General features: G+C 46.8%; 1 protein-coding gene across 2 annotated transcripts in view; it reads right to left on the reverse strand.

Moving 5' to 3' along the window:
- The window catches only part of GRIPAP1 (GRIP1 associated protein 1), a 1613923-nt gene that overhangs the window by 1460324 nt on the left and 136048 nt on the right, over positions 1–17551 (reverse strand). For both annotated transcript variants that reach the window (XM_069645489.1, XM_069645490.1), the window contains exon 3: positions 13122–13183. In XM_069645489.1, the coding sequence (XP_069501590.1) occupies positions 13122–13183 (62 nt within the window). The remainder of the gene's footprint in view (positions 1–13121; positions 13184–17551) is intronic.

Consider the following 17551-nt stretch of genomic DNA (forward strand, 5'->3'; position numbering starts at 1 on the left):
CGAAGGTTCCCTTAAACAGCAGGTGCAAGTGTTTGGGGAGGTGTATTTGTTTGTGGGAGGGGTTGTGGCAATGGGGTTTGTGGGGAGCAGGGGCAGGCCAGCAGGGAACATAGTTCCACTACTTCTTTTCGTACACTTCGACCACTGCTTGGGGGACATAACAGGGGTGCCCGCTTTCTCCACTTTTGTACGCGGTTCACCTAGAACCACTCCTGGCCCGGATTAGAGCCACCCCAGACGTAGATGGTGGGGGGCATAAGGTGATCACATTTGCAGATGACAAGTTGTTAGTGATCACAAAAACAGAGACAAAGTTGTCAGAGATTGTTAAGGAGCTAGGGGAGTTCAGCTCAGTGGCAGGCTTGAAGATTAATGAACACAAATCAGAAATACTCAATTTTACTTTGCTGGAGGACAGATGGAGAACTTGAGGGAGAGAGTCTGTATGTTTGGGCGAATGGCAGCATTAAGTGCATGGAGATGCACCTTACGGGGACTATTGATGCACTCTATGGGGCCAATTACCCGCCAACTCCTGGAGAAGGTGAGGCAGCTGCTGCTATACTGGGGGCTCTTGTCAATATTGTGGCTGGGAAGAATAAAAACCATGAAGATGATGATCCTCCCCAAGGTTCCCTACTATCTTCAGGCTCTCCGAGTGCCCATTCCGCAAAAATCCTTTAAGGCTCTCCAAAAACATACGAGTAGTTTCATCTGGACTAATAAGAAGCTGCAGACCTCCATGAGGCTGCTAATGACGTCCACTCAGAAGGGTGGCCTATGGGTGCCGAATTTCTGTCTCTATTATTTGGTGGCCCAAATCCGGGTAGTTCGGTATTGGTTTAATGGAGGTCAGGGTAAGATATGGAGGCAGATGGATAGAGCAGTGGTAGAGAAGTCTCTGGAAGAAATACGTGTTGCCCCAGAGGGGATAGGCCTACGAATATGTATGTGAGCAGAATCACTACGCTAATGGGAGGAGATGTCCGACAACCTGGTTCGGATGGTGGGGCGGACAACCTTTCCGTCACCGCTGACACATTATTTAGGAACCCGCAATTTGCCCGAGGACAGGAGGTAGGCACTTTTTCCAGGTGGGAAGCTGCGGGATGCCACAAGCTGAGGGATATGGTGGAGGGCTAGGACGTCAAGTCTTATTTATATTGTAAGCAACACTTCGAGCTAGGAGAAGGGGAAAGATTTAGGTACTTTGAAATGGTGCTTTGGCTTAAAAACCCAGAGGTGATGAAAGCTGCAACCAGAGAGCTCACCCCCTTCGAAAAATATGTAACAACTCAGGATGAGACACACATGATAGCAGCACTGTATAAGATATTCTCCAATCCACTGGGGCAGTAAAGTGGCCGTATACGCTACGATGGGAAACCACCTTACGCTACAATGGGAACGCCAGCGGGGGTATATACCCAAACTGCATTGTTGTACTTACAGCGCGAGTCAGACTGCTGCAGCACTACACACCGGCAGGAACACACCCGAAGTCACAGGGATCCGGCCGTGAACCACCACATCCGCAAAGTGTCTTACCACGAGTAGAGAACCGGAATGCATCAGTAAACACTGTCCAAATGGATTCACATCACATATGGGATCAAGGTTGGATGTGGTAACATCGCCATATCTGATGGACAAGGCGATCTCACCAGACGCACCCAAACGACAGGTCCTGAAGATGACTAGAACCAGCCTGTCACAGAAACCAGTCGACCACTTGGAAGCACGATTTCCCTTAAGGAAAGACAGGATACAGGATTTAATTGACCAATCTATAACGGAGTACACAGTATCTCCTTTTAATTGGTTTCTCTTGCCAACCTCTATTGGTGTCAAAAATGAAAAAAAACATTTAGAAATAGGGTAACTAGCCCATATGAAATAATAGGTCCCTTGACACACACACCCTTTTTTCATAATCATTTAACTTCTACATTCCTTTATTTCTTGAATCACTGGAATTGTATCTTATATTTTTAATGTTGTGTTAAACCACGCATTACCACCTGGTCTGCACAGACTCATTGTAAGACGAATAACAATTACAATAAGGAAATACCTCCTCCATGAAATGTCCATTTTCATGTCCATGGAAGCAAGGCAGATTTGGTTGAACCTTTTTATCTGTTGAGAAATGCTGTAACTGGATACATTGTAGGTGCAGTGACAGCTACCCTCTTCTCTTTCCTATTAGATTGGCAGTGCACCACCTCCGACCCAGGGACAGGGACCCCCTACAGTGGCAGGATGTTCTCCCGCCTAGGGACATAGGTAACATACACATTAAACTAAAAGAAAATTAGCAGTACGAAAAAATTGGTTTTTTGCTCTCATATAGTGTTCTTGTGTGATATAATGGATACCTTATTTTACAGTTAAGACCACCCTTTGTTGTTAATCAGGTGCCCTTATTGTTGTTGTGTATATACCCAAACTGACCAGGGCGGTGCAGGTCAGAGATGTGGATTAAGGTCATGATGCAGTGGCACCTCACCCCCAAAAGACTATATAAGTGCTATCCGGTGGTCCCAGATGGGATCATATACAGTGGTTATGTGGTAAATTACAGGGGGCGTTGGCTGTGTGCATGGAGTGAGGAGGTGTATTGACAGAGCTCCCGTCTTTATCCTGCAGAGAATCCTGGGTTACCTAAAAGCTTATATACAAAAGATAAAGTTGAAGGAGGAGATGAACCCCATAGTATCAAAGCGCAGATGTATACCTTTGGCATTGAGGGATAAAGTCTCAAAATAAATCAAAACACTGGTATGTGAATATTTAATTGCGCCTGTGGTAACTTCAGAGTGGTGTGTCCCTGTGGTAGTGGTAAGAAAACAAAGTGGAGCAGTTCGATTATGTGTAGATCTTAGAGCCCTTAACACAAGTGTGGTGGTGGACAGATTTCCACTGCCAATATCAGGGAATTGATTGCTGGGAGTAATAGTCAGTGCAAGGATTTTTTCCACCCTTGATCTTCGTTCGAACTAAGGGTATAAAGGACTCAGCCCATGGAGCTGCTGGCAGTTGCCAGGATAACCACTGCAGGAGGGCCTTATAACATTTGTAACTTAAATAAATGGCATCTTGTGGACTTAACAACAGGCCGTCATGAATGTTACCAGAGCCGATCCCTCTTGTACTGCGATGCGAAACACCTTTTTGAGAGTTCGCATGAAGCATTGCCACTTGCCCTCAGCCAGCAGGGTATAATCCTGATGGGTTTCGTTCCCAGTGCTTCCGCGAATCCCCACAAGGGCTGTCCTGGAGATGGTGCTCCATTGTCTGACCTTATTGAGTCCGGCAGCATCCTGTGCCTGGCAAAGATGTCCTGTAACACTGAGATGACGCAGTCGGCCACTATGGACCATATGAATTGTACCTCTGGAAACCTTGAGAATTCATCCAGTAGCACCAAGTAGTGCTTGTCGTGTTGGATCATGCCAAAGTCCACACTCGCCGCCTGCCACAGGATTGTGGCCTTTGCTGGTGACTCGAATCGAGGTGCTTTTGTTGGCAGGTTCGACGCTTGGCACCATGTCCACCTGGCTAGAAACTACTACAGAAAATCTGTTTAAGAAAAGTTCTACATGCTTTATTCTGTTTTATTTACGAAGAAATTGTGTATGTAAACTGAATGTTTTATTATATATTTTTTCTAATTTTTGTCTTAAGAGTGTTAAAGTTATTTGATGAACCAAATACAATTTTAAAAAAAAGAAACTCCTCCACCTGTTTCTCCATGTCTGTGAACCAGACCTTCTCCTTAGCCTCACATTGGTTTTCGTGGCTCTCTGGTGGCTTGTTTGCGCTATCTCCAGTACACATGGTATCTAGCATCAAGATGCCCTCAGGCGTATGTGCGCTGTATAAATACACCTAAGTGAAGGCGGCCTCACTAGTCTGGACCCTGACAGCAGGACGTCCTCTGCCCCCAACGACAACTCTGCTCTCACTCTCCACAGGCCTGCCATGAACAGCCTTGGTGTCGGCAGAGTACCGGTCCTGTTCCCCAGGAGGCGATCTCCATAGACCACTGTTGAGTTGCTCGATACTGTCATCATCCCCTCCATGCTGACAGCGTCAGGTGCTTCAGTGCTGTCATGTGGGTCACCATACATACCTGTGCACCGACCTCCTGGTTTTCATGCCCGTATCTGGCCATTGGGTAATGAGGTGTCTTGAGAGGTAATTTGCAGGGTTGCTGATACATGGCTGAAAGTGGAGCATGACTCCATAATTCTTGAAATTGTAACATCTGCTACTGCAGCCTCAATATCCCCTTCCCCCTGAAGCACTCTTTTGCACCCTCTTCTCAAAAAACCCTCAGCAGACCCCTCCCTTCCGGCTTACTACAGCTCGATCTCTTTCACTCCCTTCCTGGGCAAACGCCTGGAAAAGCTGGCCATCTCCCAGCTAAATCTTCACACTGGATCTGTTGGTTGTCTCCATGACCATCATTCTGGCTTCACAGCAGCCAGAAGCACGGAAACTGCTCTCTTGAACACCCGTGAAGACCTGCTCTCTAACCTTGATTCTAATCTCCCGTCTGTCCTCATCCTGCTTTCTCTTCTGCCTTTGATACGGTCAACCATGCCATCCAGCTCAACCGGCTCTGTGATAACCTGGGTATCACTGCCCAGACTCTGGCCTGGCTGACTTCTTTCCTCTCTGACCGACCCTCCCAGGTCCAACTTGGGTCCTTCCTCTCCTCTCTCTCTCTCTCCACCTCTGGTGTTCCCTAGGGGTCTAACCTTTCTCCCTAGTTGTTCAACCAATACCTGGCAACTCTCGCCCACCACATTACTGCTCTCTGCTCCGATTTCCAGTGCTATGCGGATGACAACCAGCGCGCCTTCAGGCTCCCCTGTGCCGCCTCTTTTCCCTCTCTCACCCCAGATTGTCTGACTGCAATCCAGGAGTGGTGCACTGGCCGCCAATGATCTCTGTCTGAATGCAAGCAAGACAGAGATCCTCCTCATTGGCGCACCTGCACCCCTCCTTCTCGTCACGTTCTGGCCTGCCTGCCTCCCTTGGCCCTCCTCCTGCTCCCACCTCTGAGGCTAAGAACCTCAGGGTTATCTTTGACTCCTCTCTTTCCTTCTCTCCTCACATTTCTGACATCTCTAAAAAGTCGAACTATCAACTGCACCTCCTCAGAGGTATTCTTCCTTTCCTCTCTTTTCCCAGAAGCTCACTGTATCTAGAGCTCTGGTTCTCTCTAGGCTTGACTACTCTAACAGCCTCCTTTTAAATCTTCCTGCCTCTACTCTATGTCCTCTGCAACTCATCCAGAACAGGACTGCGAGACTTGTCCTTAACCTCAAGCCCGGGGATCGCGTCTCTCCTGCACTGACCGCTCTCCATTTGCTCACAGTGGCTGCAAGGATCAAGTTCAAGACCCTTTGCATTGTCCACAAGGCCTAATGGGGCCTGGGACCAAAATATCTACCGCTTTGTCTTCTGAAGTATCTTCCTACTCAGCACTTCGCTCCTCCACCTCCAACTCCTTGAGTGTCAGTTGCTTTTCCAAGCAATGAGTTGGGGGCAGATCTCTCTCTTCCGCTTGCGCCTCCCTCTGGAACATCCTCCCTGTCTCTCTGAAACTTGAGCAGAACCATTTCCGGTTCCAGAAGCTGCTCAAGACTTTCATCTTTGCTTCTGCCTTCTCTCGTCTGCTACCCTGCTGATCTCCTGTTTGGTACTGCACTGGTTACATGGCTACCCTCTGTACCACAGGTAGGGCTCCTGCCCTCCCAGTTGCATACCTGCACTGCCCTAGGGCAACCCTGCACTTGGGGCTATATCTGCAACCTTACAACCCCCCCATACTTGCACTTATCCATCACCTGTTTTCAGCACTTAACCCTTGCACTGTCACCTGCTGGCCGCACTTCCTGTTTTTCAATGTTTGATCCTATGTCTTTCACTTGCTCCTCCTCACTGTCCCCTGGCACTTCTTCCCTTCCCTCCCCCCAGCACTTGCATGATCTCAATGTCACCGGGCCTAGTAAGATCGTGTATAGACACGATATACAAAAAATATCATATATTGCCAGCAACAGCTTGTGGCCTGTCACAACTGCAATGGGGTGCCCAAATATATACAGGTGAAAGTGGGTGCACCCCCATACCATCAGCGCCTCCCTCTCGATCTGTGAGTAGCGTTTTTCTGTGGGCCACAATACCTTACTCCCATAAACCACGGGCATGTACACTCCATCCCTTTAGGTCTGCACCAGCACTGCCCGTGTACACTCCATCCCTTCAGGTCTGCACCAGTACTGCCCGGAGCCCCAGGAGTGCTCGCTGCGACCCATATCTTCATAGATTTCTTGGGATCGAAGAACGCGGTCTTTGTTTCGTCCGCCAGCTACGCCTTAGGCTGTTTGAAAGCTTGCTCATCTTCGGCGATGTGAGCCTTGCCATTGGTCGTATCAGGGTGTATTGTGTGATGGGCATGACATTGACTTATACGCCTCTTATCGATCAACACTGATCGTCACTTTGCAGCGTGGTTGACATCTCCTTTGCTGCGTTCCCAATGCTAGAGCTGATATGAAGACTATCTCCTCAGTGTTGCTGTCAGCTATTGCAGCAATGTCCACCTCTGGATAATGTGCTGATCTCTGCCCAAAAATAAATGCTGCCCAAAACAGTAAAAACTTAATTCTCAAACGTGGCCCCAGTCTCGTAGGAAAATGTCCCTGTTCTTTGGTGCAGGGGATTGGAGTTTGCGAGCAAGAGCAATCGCCCCTGCTAATTATTACCTTGCAAGTTCTCTGTGTGTGGAGAAGACATTCCTTTTGTTTCATGGACACAAGAGAGCGAGCTGCTGTAGCGAGAGGGAGAGTCAGCACAAGAAAACTGCTCTGCGCAGTGAAGCTGGACTAAGAAGTACAATATGGTGATCCCCATACATACTTCCAGTCTGCGGAACGTGCCTCTGAGGAAAAAAAAAAACACAGACACAATCCTGTTCTGTCATTCCACTAGTCACACATTACTAATATCGCCATGGTAAACCAAAAGACTACTTAGGTTGCCAGTAAACAGGCCATGCAGAAGGGTGAGGTCAAGCAAGAGCAGATTAGGCATTTGGAGAATGAGCACTGAGGAAGGTGGCTTGAAGAGAGATTTGAGAAAAGAGGCAGGAGAGTGAGGAGATAAGGAGGCAGGAAGTTAGTGGAACAGGTTTGGAACGTGATGGGAAGACCAATATCAGGAAGGCTTGTTAACAGGAAGGAGGGAGTCAAAAGGAAGACGGAAACATAAAGCGGAGAATGGAAGAGGCGGTGGGAAATTTGGTGCTGGAGAAAAGAAGGAGTAAGAGCACAAGGATGTGGCAAGGAAGTAAACAGGGGGAGTACAGAAAAAATAGGAGGAGAGGACAAAACAGGGCCTGAGAAGACAAATGCTGTACGGGGATAAGAGGTAAACCTCCAGCCCAAAAAGGAGAAGTCTGGACTGGGCAGTAGGACACATATTGTATCAAGGAGGTGCAAGTGAAGCCAGTATACAGAGAGGACATGAAGGTGAGAGTAGACTAAGCCCCATAGGAATGGGCAAGTGGCGAAATAGTGAGGAGGAAGAGAGTGGGCTGATGGCCCAAAGAACAGGGACCCTGTGAAGTGGAGGCGTTGAAAGCCTAGGAGCAAGCCAATGGGAACTTGGGGGTGGCTACTGCTGGCGACTCTGGCATTCTAGGGTGACCTTCTCTGACTCAACACCTAATTCCAGCCAGCAGATCCTCATTCTGGCAAAGATGAACTGGGAGGGCATCATGCCACCATATCTAAAGCCTACTACAGATATGGCCATGAAAGAAAAAAGGCTGACCCAAAGTCTGAATAACCAGACAATGCTTTGGAGAAACCAGAGACGTTCAGATTTAAGTTGTCATCTTTTTGTTTCTAATTTAGGCCAAAGCCTTAAAAACTTTAAATAACCCTTGTGGAAATATACTCTCAGTTCAGTGCCTTTGTGGACACTGAGAAACCTGAGGGCATTCTCACACCTACTACCCAGGTATCTTCAGCCTTCATGGGCTATTGCCAACCCTATCCCATCCTTCCCTATTCATTTTGGCCAAGTACTGGGACGAGGAAGAAGAGACTAAGAAGAGTGTACACTTCCTAAAGCAAACACCACTTTAGTGCTGGGACGAGCAAGAGAGGTATGCAAGAATCACACATTGCAGGTCAGGCATGTCCTATTGATTTGTGTAAACAAGGACAGGCAAGAAAGGCAAAGGACGTACACCTGGAGACCTTAATAGAGCCCAGGTGTATAAAAGCAGAGAGCCAAGACAGATAAAGGGAGCAAACAGACATGTGCAGTTGGGGGTTGTGTAGAAGCAGGAAGCTGAGACACCGGGAGTTGTAAAAGAGGTGAGTCCAGTGAAGCCTGGCGAAGGAACAGAGCTGGCGAGGAGCAGAAGGTGCCGGAAGAACGGAGCAGTGTGCAGAAGCTACCCCTTTCCTGGCTGCTCAAGTTGCTCGATTCCCTGTGGTGAGAGGCCGACCGAGGAGTGTCTGATTAGCGGAGGACAGAGCCATGGTTTAAACAGAGAAGACTGCATTCTGTGTTACTTGAAGAGCCTTTACAGAGAGTTTTGAGTTTCCAACTCAGTGCGCAGATTAATGAACTTTGAAGTGGGAGTGAAATACAAAGTAACAATTAACATTTGTGAGAGAGAGCACGCTCATGAAGTAAACCGAATATTTAAAAGGTACAGAAACAAAGGGATTGTGCACGAATGAATGCACGTTCGTGAAAGTCCTAGATCAGCATATTGAACATTTAAAGTCATATGAACAGAAAGAAAAGTAAACGAAACAACGGAGCGATCCTGTGTCAAAGGTCTCCAAGCTTTGGGAAATACATTGCAACACTGAGTGAATGAATTGTAGGAAAGCGCTTAAAGTGAAAAGTGAATTGAGGAGAACCCATGAAAGGTGGGTATAGGGCACCTGGTTGCGCAACCTGTATGTAATGTGTGGACCATGCGGTTTGCCAACTGAGCCCAGACCAGAGAGCTTCAACCAGTTTATGAACATTGTTAAAAATTGAAAGCAGCCAAGCGGCGGACTGAAACAGATGTGGCTGCCGTGAGCTCCTGTGCCGCAGGGCCAAAAACCCCTTTTACCTGCCGTTAAACCACCCCCCCCGCCCCTCAGACCGGAATGGTCAGGAGGGAAGAATGAGTTGCACCTGACCCGCCGAGACTTACCAACTCCCATGGGAATTGGCATCGAAACCTCTGAAATCGGTCTCCTCCTCACCAACGCGACCCGCATGACCAAGATGGCACCAGGCAGTGGGTCCCATCGCCGCTCCTGAGCGAGGGCGCCGATGCCGAATCGTCTCCCCTGGCATGATCAGAGAACTCACATGAGCATCTAATCAGGGATTGCGCCTGCAAGGATCCCCGAAGAGGCTACTAAGGCGGTAGCCAGCGTCGCTGCTCTCCCGCTGTAGACAGGAGGCGATCGGTGCACCCGGGAGGCTTGACTGGTGTGCGGAGGACGTGAGCACCATGGGGAGGAGAAGGTGGCCCGGACCCGTCTAAGGTGAAGGCCCCAGCAGGATGAACTCTTGTCTGGCCCGTCCCAGCAGCGAGGGCTCACAGCTGTGTGTCGGCTAATGTGCTCCTCCTCAGCTTTCATCTTGGCCACGAGAAGAGTGGAGCGAGCGGTCAGCAGAGGTTGTCTGGAGACAGAGAAGGAAACTGCAGTGTGAAGGTGTCGCGTCCTAGGCTTCACAGGAGGCAGGAAGAGGGGCTGAGCCCACAACCCAGAGCCCCAGGTGGAGAAACTTCAGTGAGCATGCCTTCATAATTCACAATTCGCTGTTTTGAGGCTATTCACCTCCTCCATGGGACTGCAGCATACTCAGACAGGTCGGTGGTATTGGTAACGAGCAATTGAGCAGAGGGCTCATTTCCAAAGGGGTGAAAGCAGATCGCCTTCAGCATAAGCTATCAGTGGGAGGCGACAGTCGGGGAGAACCGGGGTGCGTGAGACAGTCGGGGGAGCGGGCGTGTGTGAGACAAACAGGAGAGCGGGCCTGGGCATGCTCGACAAAGACAGGAAGTGGGCGCACAGGAGGTAGCCGGGGAGCGGGCGCACGTGAGGCAGCCGGGGAGAGGGTGCGGGTGAGCCAGACAGGGAGCAGGCATGGGAGAGCCAGACAGGGAGTGTGCACAAGACAGACGGGAGCGAAACAGAAGTAATGATCAATGCAATAAGGTATTCAAGAGTAGATTGTTTGCTTGCCATAAAGGGCACACATTGCTCTGAAGCCCTTCATCCAATATAGCCGTATTCTCTACAGAGTTCTTAAAGGCCTGAAAGCCATCTTAACATCAGGCATTAATCCTGCCTTTTTAACATTTCGCTGTTCGATGTGATGAATCTAGTGAGATATCACTGAGAACCCGGTATGGCCTCCTCATGTGGCCAGGGGAAAGCAGCCGCTACCTGATCCTGACCCTGTAGGCGGTATCACATGGGAGGAGAACCATGTCAAGTGGAATTGGTGACCTCCTTACCTCATGATTCCGCTATTCTCCCTGAAGCATTGATGGCATGTTGTAAGGTAGAGGAAATCAATGTAACTACTATGCACTTAACATCTCCTTGCTCAATTAAAATACAGTTCAACAGACAAATAAAAATGAATAAAAGGCATAGATCTATTATGGGCTTCAAGATCCATTTCCCTGTGGTACTGGGATGAGGAAGAGGGACCAGGAGTCAATGAGGATTAAGAATGCCAAATAGTCCTTGCACATTTGTGTTGTATGTATTAGTGTCAGAGTCAGAAACGATTGGACATTAGGTAATCTTTCTTTAGTTTAGTTTGCTAGTTAGGGCTACTCTCGTTAGAATAGGGGGAAAATAGGCATGAATCTCGCCCCTTTTATTTTAATAAAATGGCAAACATTAAAAAAACAATACCTTTGTGTCGGTCTCACATTTCTGACCCCTCACATTTGACTGATGGTTTTGGTCCTTTGTCGAATTCATTTCACTTTCCTAACCTATTTTTACCAATATACATGGTTACTTTGGAACAATGGCTTTGGGCCTCTGTTGATTTCATTTCACTTTCCTAACTTGTTTTTACCTAATAAATGGTGATTTTGTTTGATTGCTGTAATCTATTTGTATATAACAAACGTTTCCATAATTAGCCTTTTTTCTATATGTCTTGATGTGATCTTGTAGCACACGAATAGTACTAACACACCAATGACATTGAAATTGGATGTTATACTCTCACTTTGAATCTTTTTTATAACGTGTTGCACTGCATTGACACTCTGTGTGATTATAATTGCAGATTAAGACCTGTATTTAAAAAGAAAAAAAAAACTTAAAATTTAAATAAAATAACTGCTAATGCAAAAAAAGCAGTTTTTCAAGATACTGGATTTATCTTGAAGTTTGTTTTCCCTCCCTTTTTTCAAGGATACTTGGCTTATTGATTTCAAGCAGTGTATTAAAATAGAGTTAAGAAAATAACTAAGGCACTCTTACAGAAGCGTAATGCCAAGAATTGTTTTTGTGGTTGGAGCCCCCATTTTCGTTCTCTACCCTCAAATTGACCACTGCAAGATTCTGTGTCAACCGCCAGAGTCTTGTAGGCTTCCACAGTGGTGTCTTGGTTCTTCATGATTGTGTGCAAGCTGGAAGTGCAAATGGCCATATGAATTCCTCAAGCACTCGAGGTATCTCTGCTCCCAAACAGGACTTCTCTGCACAGGTCGCCAGCCACTACTGCTGCTCGGATCCCCTCAAATAGAGGGTCATATGGTCTTGCTGACCCTATCATTATTCTAGGCCAAAGGTCTGGAACTTTTGGCTCTTCAGTTGTTTTGGACTACATCGCTCAGCTGCCCTAGCCATAACAGCCAATGGTGAGGTATCAAGAGAGTTGTAATCCAAAACATCTGGAGAGCTGCAGGTTGCAGACCCATGCTCTAGGCAAATCTTCTTCAGTTACTCCCTCTGGCTCGGATGATATCCATGTAGGCCAGCTTTCCATAGCTGCCGAGTCCCTGCCTACCCATGGGACAGTCAGGACCTGACTTCTGTCACAACACGCAACTCTACAGCAGATGCATGGCCCCAATGAGCAAGCTTTTCAGTATTTCCTTTGAAATAATGTAAAACTAAAAAGGGACACTTTAATACCCTACTTTATGCTAGATCTGGTATTTCAACATATCCCCAACATTTACAAAAAAGGAATAATAACTAGGCGCCAGTCAGAACAGCCAAGGAGAATCTGGAGAACAGTGGGCTAAAAGAACCTGCAGTTGTGATGTAGAATAGTGAGAAGATCCAGCCTTCAACCTACGTATCTGCTCCCACTGGACAGCCCACACGGGTAAATCATTAAAACAGATGCAGACAGGACTAGGGTGTGGGGGGCGGGAACAAGTGATTATGTAGCACGCAGGTGCTTCTAAAACGTGGATAGGGATAGCTCTTAGTCAAGCCCTAGAACAGGCTCACAGACTTCAGCCTATGAAATGCAGCCTGGGGAAGGACAGAGTTATTAACTTGCCAGGCTCTCAACCAAGTTGGAATGCTGCACAGACACGCGTCAGGATCTGTAAGTAAATCTTTCAAATTCTCTGCCGCTTGGCTTTAAGTGCTCCCAACTTTTCATTAGAAAAACCATTCAGTTCTCCTTTCGGGACAGTCAAATAGGTATTTTATGCGGTGCAAGTATTAACATAGCATTTTTCAACAGCCAAGCCAAACACACACAAACATTTACGATCAAAAATAAGAATGTATTGAATAAATCATGCATTTGATGCACATTTGCAGATTATTTCCAACATAATTATATTTAATTATAGTACTGTATGTATTGTTATGCATCTCGGAGACTAGTCTATTCATCTGTGATGAAGCCAAAGGTAACTCAATGACCAAAATGCAGCAGTGGAACATTGTAGTTGTGTGGTGAATGGATGTGAAGTACATTGAATCTGGCCATCACAACTCTCTAAAAACATTCAATTACAAAAGGTTAGTCTTGGCTATTAAGAGAAACATGCCCGAGGACTAGAACTGCTGCATGCTTCTTACCTTCTGGGCTTTGGTGGATTCCTTCTCGACGGAGGCCAGCCTCTGCCGGAGGGTGTTTAGCTCTGAAACGAAAGTGAGTGGTGATAAGTTTGTGGCCTAATCTTCATTCTTTTCAGGCAGGGCCTTAGGAGCACTACATGCTGGAATCGAGAGCAGCCCAAAAGAATTGGGGGCCATTCCTGGATTCCAAGTCTGGTGGTCCAAGGCACAATTACATCACCTAATCAGAAATACACATTTCCTTGATTTATGTACCCAATGGAAAAACCTCTTAGTAACTTTTAAAAACAGAATGCCTCATTAACCAAGAGGCTTGAAATTGATTATTCACAACTCCCCTTTTGTCGGCGGATCAAGTTACTAGTGCGTGCTGTGGTGCCACGGAGGCTACTCCTTGGGAATGATGATACCAATCCTGAGGTGCTGGATCGGGAATATTGATTCCATAGGAGCACCAATTTGCCACCCTGTGGCTGTTTACCTAGCACTTCAAAGGTTCCTTCTTTATAGCTCACTCTGTCTAGCCGTCTGCCTGCCTATTGAACCATAATTATCACTATGTTGTGTTTGATCACATATGGTGCAAAGCAATGCCTGTCAAGGTTATTTTAGCACGCTTTACTCACTATAGTTGTTCTGCAATGGTAGTCATTTGACGTATCTCCTCCAGACATACGGGGATTGTTGAAAATATAATTGAGAACGGGATTCTGGTGTTCATGTGAGATTGGCATGCATTGCCTTGCACATGCAGACTTTCTGCACCTTGTTCCTGGTCTCTCCATCCATATTGGAAAAAGCAGGCAGAAGATGGGGCAGGTGGTGAGACAATTTAGAGCACGGACATGAGAAGAACAGTTACAAAGGTCTACCATATTCTGATAGGGACAGCCCATTTCAAGAGCCAATAAGCCAGAGATTTACCTAATGAAAACCTAAGCAAACAAGGTCTGATATCAACCTAAAGTCAAAAGGAGTTGTGCCTATTAGGCACATGAGGAGTAACTCGCCCCTCTGGATATCATCTGTAGGCCAACCATGGAAAGCCATGGAAAGTTACAGAAAAAGAGTGGCCATAACCGCATGACTATAGATTCCCTCAGTGGGGAGAATTCTAAGCCTTAGTATTGCATTGTGGAAAGCAATCCCCACACAGGGAGCAGATAATGCCCATCGAAGTCAGTTTTCTTTGTGAATATCTACCCTATGTCACAAATTGTGTTATATGGTGGATATGGACCAGATAGCTTTTGTTCTGCGTAGAAAAATCTCAAGCTCTTGCATCAGAAAAGGAATGTGAGAAGTAGTATGGGAAAATATGCCTAATATGAAAAAGCAGATACATGGCAGATGCATGGTTCAAGCCTATTCTTATAACAGTAGAGAGGTCACTGGACGAAACAGCCTAAAACTCTTGCTCCTCAGGGAAAATTCCTGTAGAGCTGCAGCATTCGTTGATTATCCCTCTTCGGAAAAAAGCCTTCTCTTGACCCCTCTGTACCTGCGAACTTTCGCCCTATTTCATTCCTTATGTCTTAACCCTTTTCAGTCTGGCTTTCCTCCTGGTCAGGGTACGGTGAGTTTTCTTGTTTCAGTCTTTGACGATTTGGCCCGATTGGCCGATTGGGGGTTGGGGCTTGGTGCCCTGATTCTTCTAGGTCCATCAGTGGCATTTGATTCAGTAGATCATTCAGTGCTGCTCAAATGCTTTGCCCTGGCCGGCCTCTCTGGACAGGTCCTCTCTTGGTTTTCGCACTTCCTGACTAACCGAAGCCAGGCATTAACACTTTCTTCTTTCTCCTCTGCTTCTACCTCTCCTCTATGTGGGGTTCCCCATGGCTCTGCTCTGTACCCGGCTTTGCTTAACATCTATATTCTGCCTCTTGCTTTGCTCATCCACTCCCCCGGCTTCAGGTGTTACTCCTACGCTGATGACACACAAATCATCGTCCGGCTGGACTCCGCTCAGCCGGACACAGCGTCTCAGCTTAGGGGTTGCCTGACACATGTACTCTTAGTTAGCCCCTCTCACGTTTTGCATCCTACTCTGTCCTCTTTTACTTCAGCTTGGTCTTTGCCTTTTTATTTCCCTGAACTTGATCACTGCCTGTGTCTGAGGTGAAGAATCCAGGCTTTAAATTCTCTTCATCTTTGTCCACCTGCGCACAGGTCTGTGCAATCTGCAAGGCTGGGTTTTTTCAACTCAGAGTTCTTTGCAAAGTGTTACAATTTCTTCCTGTTCTTCTCCGTCCACTGGTGACAGCTTCTCTCGTCTTCAGTCGGCTGGTTTATTGTAATTCTATGTCAAGACCGGAGGCTCCCATTATGCTTCTCTTTCTTTTATTCGACAATAAAGAAAAGAGCTCAGCAGCAAGATATTTGTGCACCAAAAGTAAATGTCCCATGAGTAATGTGCAGAAAACAGGTGCACCAAATATATATAATGAACATAGCAATATAACAGTAATATAACAGTAATATCTTAACATAAAAGGTAAGAGACTCTGGAGAAAACTACATTTCCCAGGGAGCTTGGCTCCAGTTCATTTAGAGGCCATCAACACGTGACCTAGTCCACCAATAGAAGTTCAGATCCCTTGCATAAACAGTCCTAAACGTGATGACTCTCCTTCTTTCTTTGTTGCTCACAGCAAGAGATAAGTACTTCATGTTTAGCACTGCTTACGTCATGATTTTATAATTTAAAAGATAACGTTGCAAAACGTCATAATATATGTTTACTGCATAGTTATAGATTTATATGAATTTTACTTTCAATATTTATTTTAAAAAAATAATAATAATAATAATAATTTGTACTTTATGTTGGACTCCGACGTCAGTACTCTGACCTCGGAGACTGCTTCACGGTCACTGCGGATCATCAGTTATTTATTCAGACAGCTCGCGCCGGCTTCCCGCAACTTCGTTACGCTACTGGGGATCCGGCACGGCCTAGTCGGACCACGCTGCACCGCATGCAGGCCGCCAAGGGAGCTCCTGCTCTCTAGGTCCTTTCCTCTACATTCCGGTGCTTGAGCGCGCATGCCCGTTATAATATAAAGGTTTTTTGCAGCTCGAGCGCCAGAATCTTTCCTCAGACAAGAACGACCGTTTCTTCTCGCTGTTTTTTTCACTGTGCATATATCAAAGAAATTTTCTATTCAACATAAAGCTGAACTGAAATAACATCACTGGGCAGTGAGAGAAGGCGTTCGGAAGCCCAGAAAAGGAAAAAAATAAATAAATAAAAAAGTGAGTAAGGTGCATTTATTTTATAATGGCAGAACAGTACTCGCCTCAAACAGACCAGGCTTGGTCTGAGGCTGAGGGAGATCACTGTTACATAGATGAAGTGGCAATGGCTAATAGTTTACAGAAGGTTCTGGGATCCTCTGTAGAGACCAGTGTTAAGAAAGCTGTAACGGATATGCTCATTCCTATACAAAATCGTCTAGACACTATGGAGGAGCATTTCAGAGGGACCTCCCCTCCTGGGAGGAAGAGAACACAGAAAAGGAAGCACCTTACCGGAGGGTGAAGTACAACGGCTCTCAAGAGTAAAAGCTCTACGACACCCCCGAGCCAGCCATCTAATGCCACAGCTGCCGTAACGGACGCCTTCTCAAGGCTGAAACAAGCCTTCATGAATAGGAAGGTAACCCCTTCCCAGTTACCCTCTTACCCCGAGGAGGAAACCAGGGGAACAAGACCCTCAAGCCCGGAGAGACATGGACAGGGCTTGGAAGAAGAAGATCATAACAAAAACGTCTACGACGCTGATCTTTCTCACTCCTCTTCAGACTAGGAATTTCATTTAGAGGATGCAAGACCCTCTGCGTCAGGGATTGCGGCAGACCCCATCCCTAATGACACAACTGGGACCAAACCTTCTACTGAAGGTACATTTACCCCAGAAAACTTAATACACCCCAGATCCACCGACTGGGAACCATTTTCCAAGACATCGAGCTACATTCACCTTAGGCTGCACAAGCCGCTTTATATAGAAGTTCGGGCCAGACTACGTGCTGAATGTCCACGACCAGACATTGCGGATAAAGTAGCTCTGACTCCAGAGCTCGATTCTAAAATGATTACCTTTTTGGGTAAAAACGTTAAAGACCCAAGGAAGGGTATTGATCGCGCCTGGAAGGCCTGCCAGGACAAAGTACTGGCCATAGCAGGTCCACTAGCAAAAATCTCCTATCTGGCGAATGCAGCCATCACCTCATCGGACCCCATCGACCCAGTGATACTGTCCGGTTGGGTCCAGAGGGTCATTTGCCTCTTGGGCAACGCCAGTTGCGCCATCTCAACAGAGCGGCGGAAAGGCATCCTATACAAGATAGATGCCAAATTAACCGAACTAGCAGACACAGAATCCGGCCCAACGGCGCAAGCCCAGCTTTTCGAAGACCCTTTCATGA

The sequence above is a fragment of the Ambystoma mexicanum genome, chromosome 2p (genome assembly GCF_040938575.1).
Source record: "Ambystoma mexicanum isolate Mex_15411 chromosome 2p, UKY_AmexF1_1, whole genome shotgun sequence".
NCBI classification, from domain to species: domain Eukaryota; kingdom Metazoa; phylum Chordata; class Amphibia; order Caudata; family Ambystomatidae; genus Ambystoma; species Ambystoma mexicanum.